A 13,828-nucleotide genomic window follows, 5' to 3' on the forward strand; every position below is an offset into this window, starting at 1 on the left:
GCCTCCTCGGGAGGCAATAAATGCTTAAAACACGTAACCATTCTCTCAGGCGGCCTCTGCTGGAGGCCGAGCAGCCCCTGCAGTACCTGACGTGAGCATGTTGTTGATGAGCTCCAGGAAGCCCTCCTCGGCCACGTGGGCGTCTGTGAACAGGAAGATCATCGTCTTGTTCTCCAGGCCCAGCTTCAGGTACAGGTTCTTCAGGTCGTCCCGGAAATTGTTCTCCGAGTAGCCTCGGCTCAGGAGGATCTCAAACACCTGCCGGCATGGAGCACAGCGTCCCATGAGACAACCCACCCGGGGAGGGGACTCCAGCCACCTGCCGGGGGCAAGGACTGCGCCGTGAAACATGCGCTCGGACCCTCAGACGAGCAGCCGTCCACGAGGGACCAGTGACAGCAAGAGCAGATGGCCTGGGCCATTTTCACAACACACTGCTGAGTGAGAAACGCAGGATGCAGAAAAGTATAACGTCCCTAGACACTGTGTGCACGCACACACATGTGGGAGGGTGAGAGTGCGCAGGGAGCAGAGTCTGCCCAGACAGGATATGGGAGTTTGGCGGGAAGAAAACCCAAACAGGGTACAGAAAGGCCCCCTTGTCGTGAAATGAGTCACCTGAGTCCCAGCCAGGGAGGCAAGTGAGCAGTGGGCCTGCGGGGAGCGGAGCCCATGGGCCCAGGGGCAAGGCAAAGGAAACAAGGACGCACGCGCGAGCACACCCTAACGCGTGCGCAGTCACAGCTGCGAGTGTGACTGACGTTAGACTGTGGAAGGTGTGCAAAGAAACTGAGCAAGAGGCCGCTTTAAACTCTTAAATGACACAATCCTATTACACACGAAATAGACATCCATGTCAATAAGGACTTGCACGTAAGTCCCATCTTTCCTGGCCGAGGGCTTCCTCTGGCTCAGATGGAAGCGCCAGCCAGCCGTCAGCTCTGAGTCAGCGCGGACTCGTCGGCGCCTCCAGATCCCTGGTTCGCTTCCTCCCCTCTGCCCCGCTCACACACACACACACACGCGCGCGCACGCACGCACCCAGGGTCATGGACGCCCCCCTCACTCCCCCATATACTCTCAAACACGCACTCACAGCCACCTGAGGCATTCACACACACTGCCACTCACACACTTTCACACTCACAGTCAATCACACTTTCACACACACACTCACACAGTTACTCATGTGCACTTTCATACTCACACTTGCTGACACATACTTTCACACCCACAGTCATGTGAACTTTCACACGCGCATGAGCTCACACTCACACATACTTATACTCACACACACTAACACAAACTTCAACACTCACACACAGTCACACACAAACTCAAGGCAACATGGATGCCTTTCAGCCAACTATAATTTGCCCTCCAGCCTGTCTGACTCCTGCAGACCCCGTTCGTCCTCCCTGAGTGGACCTTTCACACTTCCCCTCAACGGTTCCTGGCACCCCTGCCATGGACGGCTCCCTCTGACCCCACTACCCAGCTGCCCTCCGCTCCCCAGGACACAGTGACAGCCCAGCGCGTTCTCATCCTCCCTGCCCTTCCTCCAGGCCAGGATGCACAACCGCTACCTCAGAGGAAAATGCCCCAGATCCACCAGGACTAACCAACAGAGAAAACCAACTTGCCCAGAGGTAACATCTTATCCTACAGAAAAATGTAGAAAACAATTACATTTTAATAATGGATGATTAGATTTCCTGTTTTTCTGATTTTAAAGGTAAATCAACCAAATTAGGTTTTCACTTTTACTTTAAACAAAAGGTCAATATTTGTGAAATGCTGCAAGCTAGATTCATTGAATTAACCATGATTGTTGTTCTATATAAAGAGTTCTCTAGAATCAATAAGTATATAAAGACATAACTCACAAAAGGGAAAAGTCAAATGTCCAATGAATATATAAAAAGATATTCAAACTTTACTATTAATTGAAGAAATAAATGCTCATTTAAACTACAACATTTTTCACCTATAATATTAGCAAATATCAGAATGACAATACCCAGTGTTGGCAAGAATAGGGGGAAATGGACAATGCCAGGGGCATAAATCAGTACAATCCTTTGTTGTGGGAGCGACTGGTTGTTAAGACATTTAAAAAAATAACCTGAGTATGAGGACTAACATAACGCCATAATACCACCCATATTTAACATTTGCTAAAAAAAAACTTTCTCATATTTGCTTCACACCTATTTTTAACAAGTTATGGATAAAATTAAAAGCCCTTGCCTCCCCCTCGTCCTCCATCTCCAGGCCCTTTTTGCTCCTGTTCAAGGAGGGAAATTCCACCTTGAACTTAGGCCCACACTTGCCAGTGTGGAATCTGGTGCGTGTGTCAAAAGTCTTTAAAAAACATGTATCCTTAACCCACCGATTTCCCAATTTCTAAAGGAAATGCTCCTATGGGAAAAACTGATCAATGTGCAAAGAGAAATAGACAAGGATGTTCATCATGGACTGTCGATAATAACTAGACAAGGAACAGGCGGGATGTCCCCAGTGGAGAGGGCTTATCTATGGCACATCCACACCGCGGAGCGCCACACCGGGTTCCAAAGCACAACGCAAACACGTATTCACTGACTTGAAAAGACGTCACATACACAGTTCAGTGGAAAACAGATTATAAAAGTTATAGACAATATTAACCCATGGCTAGCAAGAAGTAAAAACATTTGTATATTCATAGAAAAAAATTCTGGAAGGATGTGCACCGAAATGTTACTAGTAACAAGAGTGGTTATCTTTAGGTGACGAGATCTTTATTTTCTTTAGATGGTTCTGCATTTTCCGAATAGTTTCAATGAGGATGTATCACATTTGCATAGAGAGAAGACAGTGGCAATTGATCTGTGACGATGATGACATTGAGGGCAATCTGATTCCAGAAGACACCGAGAAGACAAATAAGACAGTTCGTGCAAAAGAGCACCTTTAACTTGCTAGGAGAAGGATTACAAAAACCCAGCAAGAAGTCTCCCCTCCGAAGGCTGCCTGGCCAAGGGGTCCGAGGCAGGCACGGGGCCACCGAGAGCCTGGGACTGACCGAGGCTCATGAAGCCTTTGTTCCGCACCCGGGAGCAGGAGTATATATCAGGCAACCAGAGAATGAAGGCCCCCAGGGCAGAGACACGAGGGTAACCGAAGACCCTAGTGATGAATGGAGTCAGATACCTGAGAACGGCAGAGGGCTCTGGGGAGAGGAGGGCGCATTACGGAGATGGCTCCTCTCCAGAATTAAGCCTCGTGGCCCGGTGCCCGTCTCCACTCTGAAAGGGCCCTGCAAGCGAACCACCTGTGGGCACTGCGGGAGCCGTCTGCAAGAGTCTGCGAACGGTGTGAAGAAATAGGAGCCCTTGTACAGTGCTGGGGGGAATGTAAAATGGTATGGCCACTTTGGAAAACACTCTGGCAGCTTCTGAAATAGTAATTCTGAAATGCTAACTAAATTCACGGTGGTAATTCTAAACATAGAATTACCATCTGACCCAGTGATTTCATTCCTAGGTGTATACCCAAGGGAAATAAAGACATATGGTGACACAGAAACATGTACGTGAATGTTCATAGCAGCATTATTCACAAGAGCCAAAAGGTGGAAACCACCCCATGTCCATCAATGGATGAATGGATAAGCAGAATGTGGTCCATCCAGACAAGGGAACATGAGTCATCCTTCAAAAGGAACGAGTACTGATACATGGATGAAGCTTGAAAACATTATGCTAGTGAAAAAAGCCGTCACAAGGACCACACACTTGATGATTCTATTCATACGAAAGCCCAGAAAAGAGAAGTCGCTGGAGACAGAAAGGAGTTTAGTGGTTTCTTTGGGCTGGGGAGCGGGGAGACAGAGGGCAACAGCTCGACGACATGGGCGTCGTTTTCGGGGTGAAGAAAGTGTTCTGAAACAGACCGTGGTGATGGTTGCACGTATCTGTGAATATATTAAAAGGTGTTGAATCGTACACTTTAAATGGGTGAATTACATGGTCTGTGAATTAGATCTCAATAAACCTGGTTTAAAAAAAAAAAGACTCTAAGATGGCCCACAACTGTGTGTGCTGGCTGTGCAGACTCAGCAGCGAGCAAACTGCAGACCCTGAACCCTGGTCCATGGAGGTTGGGCCAAGCCCTCCTCTATACGGGCGCAGGTCACAAATCACAGGATTTGCTCATATTCGACTTTCAAACTTGATTTGACATATTCTCCATTCCAGTGTATTCCAATACAATAGTTAGATGTTTCAGATATTCATTTAAAACAATTATCGAGCCAAGAAAAAAAACATTTTATACTCTGTGAAAACATCATGTTATGATCTGTGATGGTTAGTTCCAATTTTGCATAAACTACCAACTGCAGAAATTGCCATATCAAACTTGTTCCTGGGAGGGGAGGTCGACTCACCTCGGAGCCGGCTGTGAAGGCAGCCAGCCGGGCCAGAGACTGCTTCCCAGAGCCCCCGAGCCCGACGAGCAGGGCGTGGCCGCGGTCCATGCGAATGATGCGGTGCACACGGGTCAGGTGCTCCAGAGCGTCATCGAAGAGAACCAAGTTCATTTTGGTGTTGCTTTCATTATACTCCTCAAGAATTTCCTGAATTTAAGAAAACTTATAAGGCTCACTGGGTTTGAAGAGACAGACTCTCTCCTTTTGTCCAGGAGGGATTAAGAACGGAGGAGAGATTTTTCTCAACCCCCACCATAGCTGAAATAATTAAATCATTTGGGATTACCGGATTAATCCAGTTTCCTTAGTCAAGATTTCAATCTGCTGGTTTGTGATTGGCCAGCATCGAGCCAAAGCTGATTCTGAGGCTCAACTCATGAATTAAGATGAAAATGAGTATTAGGGAGTCAAATGAGTGGTTCCCAAACCTGGCTGTGTATTGGAACCCCTGGGACCCTCCATGGGCGAGAGGAAGGGCGTCTCAGAGGGGTGGGCCCAGGGGTCTGTGCGTTTAACATATCCCCCAGGTCGTTTCTATGCACTACTAGGTGTGTGAACCCCTGCATGGGACACAAGCCCTCATTCCGAACCTGGAGACAGAGGCTCGGGCATTCTTCTCAGCTCCACCTCCTGGGCCCGCAATGCTCCACCCGCGCAATGCTCAGCTACCCCGAGAAGCGCTCCCGGGAGCTAGGAGCCCCTGAAGGGAGCCCCGTCCACACCTGGAACAAAGCCTTGGCTGCCTCGTAGTCCTGGATGTCTTCATAAATGCGCGTTTCCTCTTCGTGCAGCGCCATCCGGAAGTCTCCAAAGAGGATGGGATCTCTCATCGCCACCTCTGCGTCATCCTCAAAATGTTCCATGATCAAGTTCCCTATGCGCTCCTGCACCTTTTAAAATAAGAACACGTAAGGACCCAAACTCAACAATGTGTGTGTGCTAAAACCTGTCAGAAGAGCACATGCTGGGATTATCCGAAGTAATTTGCATTTGATTTTGTTTCCCCAATTGCTCCAAGGTACCTAATCATCTACCCTCCTTTACCTGTTGACTTTTATTGTTAGTGTCTATTTTTCTGCAGTGTACTATATAAAAAATACATTGGGGTTTGTTTAGTTTTGTTGCGGAAGATTAGCCCTGAGCTAACATCTGCTGCCAATCCTCCTCTTTTTGCTGAGGAAGACTGGCCTTGAGCTAACATCTGTGCCCTTCTTTCTCTACTTTATACGTGGGATGCCCACAACATCATGGCTTGCCAAGCGGTGCCACGTCCACACCCGGGATCCAAACCAGCGAACCCTGGGCCGCCGAAGCAGAACATGCGCACTTAACCACTGTGCCACCGGGCCAGCCCCTACATTGGGGTTTTTTAATGCTTTTTTTTTTTTCACCCAGAGAATAATTTTGTGGCTAGAGTTTTGCATTTGCTGGTCCGTTTCGATGTACTGACCAGGTGCTTGTCCGTCTCGTTGATTAACCGATCGTGGAAGACTCTTAGACACTCGTTCCTCCAGACTCTCACCATCTGGGTCACCGTCTGGAACCTACATGATGGAAGGGGCAGAGTCAGCCAGAAAGTCGCCTAGGGCAGGCGAGCTAGATGCTACTCTTTTCAGACAGGCACCAGGGTGTGGAGAAGGATGGCGTTCCTACGGTCTTCTCTTCCCTGGTCTCGTGCGAATGAAATTTAATGGAAACCAACAAATTAAGTGTAAAGACCATAATTCATCATTTCTAACTTATCCTGCTGCAGGGAAGAAAAAGAACACTATTTATCAATGACATAAGTGACACGTAACGACCTGACCCCACTCCTACTGCTGGAATACGTGAATTTAAATTCAGCACCAGGAGCACTGGCAGCTCCTTTTTCTAAGGACCAGCTCCATTTGGCCCCAGTTCCAGTACTTTCTCTGGTTTCTGGCAAAGAGCCCTCACTCCACCCTCAATACCTAGAGCTGCTGTCCCCTGAATGCCATTCCAGGCCCTTCCGGGAGCCCGAGAGTAGGTTTGGGTACGCGGAAAGTCCTTAATTCATTTTTCAATATTTTGTTGTTTCATAATATGAATCCACAAAATTGGACTCTGCTTGCAAATCTTCATGGATTAAAGTAGACATTAATGTAAATACATAAATAAGTCTATTTTTTTTTTTTTTTTTTTTTTTTTTTTAAAGATTTTTTTTTTTCCTTTTTCTCCCCAAAGCCCCCCGGTGCATAGTTGTGTATTCTTCGTTGTGGGTTCTTCTAGTTGTGGCATGTGGGACGCTGCCTCAGCGTGGTCTGACGAGCAGTGCCATGTCCGCGCCCAGGATTCGAACCAACGAAACACTGGGCCGCCTGCAGCGGAGCGCGCGAACTTAACCACTCGGCCACGGGGCCAGCCCCTAAATAAGTCTATTTTAAAGAGAAAATTTCTCTACGCAGACTTGAATCCCTTCTGTCCTCTGTGCTTATTTCTCCCAAAGACACACGTGATATAACCAATTGGCAACTGGAAACAATCCATTTGCATGAGCAAATTTCTACTTTAGAACTGAGAACCAGAGGTCGGCAACGTGGTCCCACGAGGGGGTTACATACACCTGTCCACATGTCCACATGTCCACCTGTCCGCCTCTCTTGGTTCCACCCGTCTTCAACTCAAGGGCTTACAAGGCATCGGGCCTTAAACAAAGCATTTAACTCTTTTCTTCATTTAACAAAAACAAAAAGACACTGGGTAAATAATGGATGCATTGATTCATCAAACTCATTAATAAGTCCTCTGTCTTAAAAGAATCAGGAAACCCGTCATTGCTATGGGGCACATTTTAGTGAGACAAAACAAACTCACCGCTCAGGGTTAGTGAGAACAAGACCATTAAAAACTCGCGAGAGATCTCGAAGGTTAAAGATGTAATGGAACTTAGATGGCGTGGGAGGCAGGTCCTGCACAATGTTTTTATAAAGTGCCAGTGTGCAGAATGTCAATTTGTCACTCACAGCCACGATGCTTTCATGAAACACCTAAAAAAGGAAAAGACCCCCCAAGCGTCCATCAGTGGATGGATGGGTAAGCACACTGTGATCTATGCAGGTAATGGAATATCACTCAGCTGTACAGAGGAATGGAGCCCTGACACCTGCTACCACAGGGACGGACCGTGAAACATGATGCTGAGAGAAAACAGCCAGACAAGGAAGGCCACATATTGTCTGATTCCATTGAGATGAAATGTCCAGAATAGGAAAATCCATAGAGACAGAAAGCAGACTAGTGGTCGCCAGGGACTGGAGGAGGGGATGGAGTGACGGCTTTCGGGCTGATGAACATGTTCTGGAACTAGATAGTGATGATGGTTGCACAACGTCACGAATGTACTAAATGCCACTGAACTGCATATTTTATAATGGTTAAAATAACTAATCTTGTGATTTTACCATAATTTTTTAAGAGGAGATAAGAAAAAAAATTAAAAGACCAGAGAAACTCATCATCTGATCTGCCTTTGTCTCCCTAGATTTTCACGTTAACTGATAAGTCGACATGACATGAAACCAAAGCCCAGACCAGCCCTCAGGGTGAGGCTTATCGGACCAGCGCAGACCTCACAGTTCTGAAGGCGAATGGCTCAGGGAAGAGCATGACTACAGCAGGTGCCCACAGGTCCTACTGACCACACACGCCCATTCCACACCTTTACCTTTCCCGCCTGCCCCCCAAAAACCGAGTGTGCAAACCTCACTTCAGGAGGGAAATGGCAGGTTATTTAAATGAACGGGTTTCATTTGTGGGGGCCGAGTAAATCATAACAGCAGCAGTAACTAGTATCTAATGAGGGTCTGCTACATGCTGGACACGGGGCCACCCACTTCACCTGCATCTCTCTCCCTTCATTCTCCCCACGTGCAGCGAGGTGCGTACCATCATTCTCTCTCCCTGTTCCGGATAAGAACGGGGCGTAGGAGAGCTCAAGGCACTTGCCCGAGGAGCGGAATGGGCCTGACTCCAGAACCCAAGTCTGCTGGTTGATTCACCGCTGTAACTCGGTGTGGCTCCTGTAACTCTGGGCCACATCATGACTTCCGTGGACCCAAAGCACTTTTGCCTGCTGGGCCCCTTCCTCCACAAAAACATATTGTTTTAAATTTTATGACCACGTTGGTATAAAGATAAATATAATCCAAGCGGGATCATATACATTGTTTTTTTCTAGGTTTGAAAGAAGTTCAAACATTTTCATGGACCCCTAAAAGCATTGTGGGTGGCAGGCCGTGTGCCTGCTGTGCGTAATGCGTAAGTCAGCCCTGCATACGTTTCCACGCAACACAAGGCCCTCCAGTGTAGGCTGCTAATTAAAATCAAGTTACCGAGGTGTGGCCTTTCAGGATGGAGGAATAAATTAAATGCAAAGACTCCTCTGAAGGAAATGGTACATTGAAGACGTTGAATAGCGAAATAAATCTCGGATCGACTTCGTTGCGGCCTCCTCCAGCTTTTCCCATTGCAGCAAGAAAGCCGAGGTCACGAACGCTTTTACAGTTCAGCTCCTTCCCACGGTCGTACAAGTAGCCTTTTTCCAACAGCAGTTTCAGCAAGGCAATTGGCTGCTGTGTGCCATATTCATCCACCTCGATTTTATTTTTTTTTTAAGAAGAGAGAACAGTAGTTTCATAAAGCAGAACTCAGCAGTGTCTTTGCTGACCATCTAAACTCAAGCTCATCTCCCCTCTTACTCTCTCAGAGCACTCTGGTTTTAGTTCCTAAGGCTTCTCAAAGTTTGCAATTATATATTCATTTGTAATTACTTTTTTTTCAATCTGTTTCCCTTACTAGACTGCAAACTCCATGAGGGCAGGAACTATATACATTTTGCTCATCATGCACAGCGCCAGACCCATGGGAGGTGCTCAATAAATATACGTTAATTGGATGGATGGATAAATGGGAGTGTGGATGGATGGATGGATGCATGGATGGATGAATAGATGCATGAATGTATGGATAAGTGAGTATGTGGGTGGAAGAATGGATGGATGGATGAATCCTGGCTTTGCACATAGTCCATCTGGAAGATACGTTTTCAGGGAAAAAAAACAGGTTCTGCAGAAATTACATCAATTTACAGGGAAGAAAAACGAGGCTATGAAGGGCTAAACGACTTTTTGGAGGTGACCCAGCTAGAACTGTGCAGAACAGTACAAAGCGAACTTTGCACCTCTCAGGCTCTGGCCCCAGAAACATACTCATCACGCATGCCAAAGCTCCCCTTCCTCGGTGAATCCAGAGCAATTCTTGGGGAGTGTCTGCCCTCATGTTTCCCTTGTATTCGGGGCTGTGGATGCATGATTATCTAAAGGATAGCTCATCTGGAAACCACGTACTCAAACACATGCTGAATGTAGTTCAGAGGCCACCTGCTTAACTCCCTTAAGAAACTAAGGAGCACAATCAGCAGGGAAAATGTCCCCCGGCGTCAAAGGAGCATAGCAGTAACACTGTCTCCTAAGCTGGCTCCCCTACCCCACGCCCTGCAGACATGGTGCAGAATAAAGGCTGGCTGACTCCATACACACACACTCCACACAAACAGAAGACCCTGCCCTGCCCGCCGCTCCCCGCTCCTTACACCCACACCACCTTTGGCATGTTCATGTCGTCCATGAACACCAGGAGGCGTTTTCCCATGGGTGGGCCGTAAGTGTCTTTCGTTCGTTTTTCCACATTTGCTTCTAAATTTCTTTGGATATCCATGGACGTGGTGCGGGAGGAGAAATTGACCATTAACACAATCTGAAACAGAAAGAGACGATTAAAAAAGTTGGTCTTTTCTTTGCAGTATAGGCAGTCAACATTTGACCAAAAGCTACCATCTATTTTGCAACTTCCTTGGTATTGGAACTAACTTCTTTTATAACCCAAAGTGAGTCTGTGCTTCATTCTCTTTTAAGTGCTAAAGCAAGAATTCCTCTTTCCTTTTGGCAGGTGGTAGAAGGCAATGAGTCGCCCCACGTGGGCCTTGGGGACATGTGGACTCGGGGGTCTTGGTTCTGCACAGTTCTAGCTGGGTGACCTCCAAAAGGTCGTTTAGCCTTTCACAGCCTCGTTTTTCTCACCTGTAAGATGATTTTAATAACGTCTGCTTGGACTACGTCCTAGAGTGACTGCATCATCTGAGATGAATGCACAAAAGTGTTTTCAATACGACACAGCAGTCTTCAAGCATCAGTTACGATCATGCCTGCGCCATCTTGATAAACAGGCCAAAGGGAACACGGACAACCACTGGTTCAGTATTTGGAACTAACTGCTGAGAGAAAGGTGAGGGAGCCCCCGGATCCCCGTCGGGGGGCACGTCCTCCTGCCTGTGTACTCAGGGCCTCTCTCTGTGCTTCCTAGAGCGACGGGCGAGAGTTCTCTGATCAGCGCTTCTCACACGCAATTATGCATCAAAATTACCCGGGGGCTTGTGCCATACAGCTCGACAGGTCCCATCCTCAGAGTTTCCGACTCGGCAGGTGCAGGGTCATTTAAGCCAGTTTTCGGATGTCTTAGATGAACACCCGCCCAGTGAGGTGCCCACACGTGCAGGTGCACACAAGCCGAACGTGTTGAAGTGGAACATGCATTGCGTTGTAGTGAATGTGTTCAGAGGGCCTTTTTGGGCCGATAAGTGGTAAGAACCAACTTCGGCGTCCCAGGGGAGAGGCGTGGCAGAGCGGACTTCTGAACGTGGCCTCCCTTTGTCTGACTCCACCAATCTGTAGGTCCCTCTGGCCATAAAAACATCCCTTGTGTGCCCTCCAAAATGACACCCTTAAAGCCAACTACACCATGTGGGCATGTGCCAGGCCGTGAGCGAGCTTGACCATTCGTGCCGTGCGGCCCCGTCCTGCCCATGTGCCTGACGACAGCCAAAGCCCCGGTGACCACTCCCGCCCCGGAGGACCCCGCCTTCCCAGAGCCCCTGCGTGACCTGCACCCCTGGGAGTGGAGAGGCACACGCCTCAGTGAGAGAGTCGGGGGGAGAGCAGGGGACACTTGTCCCCCTTCTGAGGTTCCAGGAGGCCAAACGGGAATTGGAAACTTAAATGACGAGAGGTGTTAACACAGAACTGAGTCAGCGAGTGGATTCTGGGCAAGTATACGACAGTGGATATCCCGAAGGTCACAGGCCACTTCTTGGAGGAGATAGTCTTTCTCAGTTATAAAACATTACATAAAAATTGTTTGAAGCCAGGGGAGTTGCCATGATGAGCAGGTGGCCCATGTAGGACAACTCTGAGTATAGAGAGAACTGACCCCTCCGTGCCAAGGTCTCGGCGCGTCCTGGCACATTCGGCACTATGCTGCTTCACGGATTCACGTTCGTGTTTGTCTCCCCCACCACCTGCAACTCCCTCCAGAGCAGACCTTAGTAGCCTTGTTCACTGTCGTTTGCCCTGTGGCACCCGGCTAGCTCAGTGCCCTCCACACACCAGACACGTGGTTGGAGGAAGGAAAGGAAAAACTTGAAAAGTTTGGAAACCACAAATGATGAATAACGTGACAGCCCCCAAGATGACCCCCAATCCTCCTCCATTCCAGGTGTTTACACCCTGTGCAGCCCCCTCCCACATTCTCTCAGGGCGGGTTCTGTGTGACCCATAGAACATGGCGGAAGAGAAGGTGTGTGATTTCCAAGCCTAGGTCATTGAAGGCATTGTCTCATCTGCTTTGCTGTCTAGCTTGGACGTTCACTCCAGAGGAAGCCGGCTGCCACGTCAAGAGGACACTCAGCAGCCCTCGGAAAGGTCCACACCATGGGGAACTGAGGCTGCCATCTTGGAAGAGGGTCCTTCAGCCACAGTCAAGCCTTTGATGACTACAGTCCTGGCCAACCACTTGACTGCAATCTCCTGAGAGAACCTGAGCGAGAACCACCCAGCTGAGCCACTCGCAGATTCTTGACCACAGAAACTGCGAGACAGGAAGGGTTTCTTGTACCGAGCTGCTACGTGTTGGGGTAATTTGTGACGAAGCAACAGACAGTGGATACAAGGAATGACTTACATTGGTGTCTTCGTTCAGACTTTTGAGGAAGTTCTGGGTAGTGGCCGTCTTAGAGGTGCCAGATTCACCAACCAAAATAACAGGCTGCTTAACCTTTGCCATTTGTTCGAGCATCCAGGTGATGCGGGTTGTGTCTACCGTATGAACTGAAGAAGATATGAAGAATGGGAGGATCACGGAAACTTAGCTTTAAGAGTAAGCATTTGGGATTCCACAGAATCCCATACGTCCCATAAAAAGCATCAGCAAAAACCCAAGACATGACCTTGAAAACGTGTATATGGGTAAAACCGTCTTAGGAGAGCCCCACTCCCCCCACCACGGTTTTCAACAGCTTCGTGGAGGGGGCACTTTCGCACCGCTTGATGAGTCTGCTACCTTCCCACAGCTGTGACCATCGCCACAGTCCCGTCTAGAGCACCCAAACTGCTTCTAGTATCCAATTCCGACTTATACTCAGGATATTAAAAGCCCAGCTTCCCCCTTGCTTACGGCACTCTCCTAGCTGCAGGATTTGGTTTCCTGACCAACGACTTCCTCTGAAGAGAGAACAAACCCTCAAAGTCGGGCCTGGCTCCCTCCTGCACCGGCAGTCTTTAATCCTGATTGGTTACTGAGAAAACAAGGATGCCTCACTCCACGAGAACTCCAGGAGAACCAAAATCAGACATTTGTCTGGTGAAATTACCCAGTCTCTATGGATGTTATCTAAATAGCCAGAGGAGTGCAATTAAAATACGGCTCCACACACGAACGTCACCATACTCAACTTTCCAAGGCAGCACCTTTTATAAACCTCTGCCTTGTTCCTCCCTCTTTAGTTCCTTCCTTCTTTTCTTCCCACACCCAGCCAGGTTTATGGGCAAAAGAGAGCCCATGGAAACGTGAGGGGAAGTAGCACCCCGTCCCCACCCCACCCTGCCCCCACCCATCAGGATCGGCCCACCTGGGGAAAAAGCTAGGAGTCACAGACGCCCAGAGATGCTCGGAGCCTGCAGCACATAAAAGCAATCGGAAGCACCACCCTCTTGGCAAGGCCCATGGCTCACTCTCCTCAGCTTCTCCCAACCAGCACTCTGGGTGGGACTCAGGGTACCACAGAGACCACAGGATCTTTTTCATTTCCTCACAGAACGAGAACCATACACTCGTAAACCAAAGAGCAGGGGTCTGGCTCTCACTTACCCAGGATGTCAATAAATTTCCTCTCGTGGGAATGAACATACTCTGGAACTAATTTATTCCATGGTATCCATTTCTTGCATGTGGAATCAAAATGAAAGTCATACAAGGTTGGAAGGTGACCTGCAGTACACAATG

At 48.4% G+C, this 13,828-nt stretch overlaps 1 protein-coding gene across 7 annotated transcripts in view; it reads right to left on the reverse strand.

Moving 5' to 3' along the window:
• The window catches only part of DNAH10 (dynein axonemal heavy chain 10), a 139,469-nt gene that overhangs the window by 37,615 nt on the left and 88,026 nt on the right, over nucleotides 1-13,828 (reverse strand). For all 7 annotated transcript variants that reach the window (XM_046640389.1, XM_046640387.1, XM_046640386.1 and 4 more), the window contains 9 exons: nucleotides 13,694-13,813; nucleotides 12,509-12,654; nucleotides 10,097-10,249; nucleotides 8,827-9,087; nucleotides 7,310-7,482; nucleotides 5,925-6,018; nucleotides 5,197-5,364; nucleotides 4,433-4,621; nucleotides 87-258 (listed from right to left, as the gene is read on the reverse strand). In XM_046640389.1, coding sequence (XP_046496345.1) covers nucleotides 87-258; nucleotides 4,433-4,621; nucleotides 5,197-5,364; nucleotides 5,925-6,018; nucleotides 7,310-7,482; nucleotides 8,827-9,087; nucleotides 10,097-10,249; nucleotides 12,509-12,654; nucleotides 13,694-13,813 — 1,476 coding nt within the window. The remainder of the gene's footprint in view (nucleotides 1-86; nucleotides 259-4,432; nucleotides 4,622-5,196; nucleotides 5,365-5,924; nucleotides 6,019-7,309; nucleotides 7,483-8,826; nucleotides 9,088-10,096; nucleotides 10,250-12,508; nucleotides 12,655-13,693; nucleotides 13,814-13,828) is intronic.

This window comes from Equus quagga, chromosome 15 (genome assembly GCF_021613505.1).
Source record: "Equus quagga isolate Etosha38 chromosome 15, UCLA_HA_Equagga_1.0, whole genome shotgun sequence".
Lineage (NCBI taxonomy): Eukaryota > Metazoa > Chordata > Mammalia > Perissodactyla > Equidae > Equus > Equus quagga.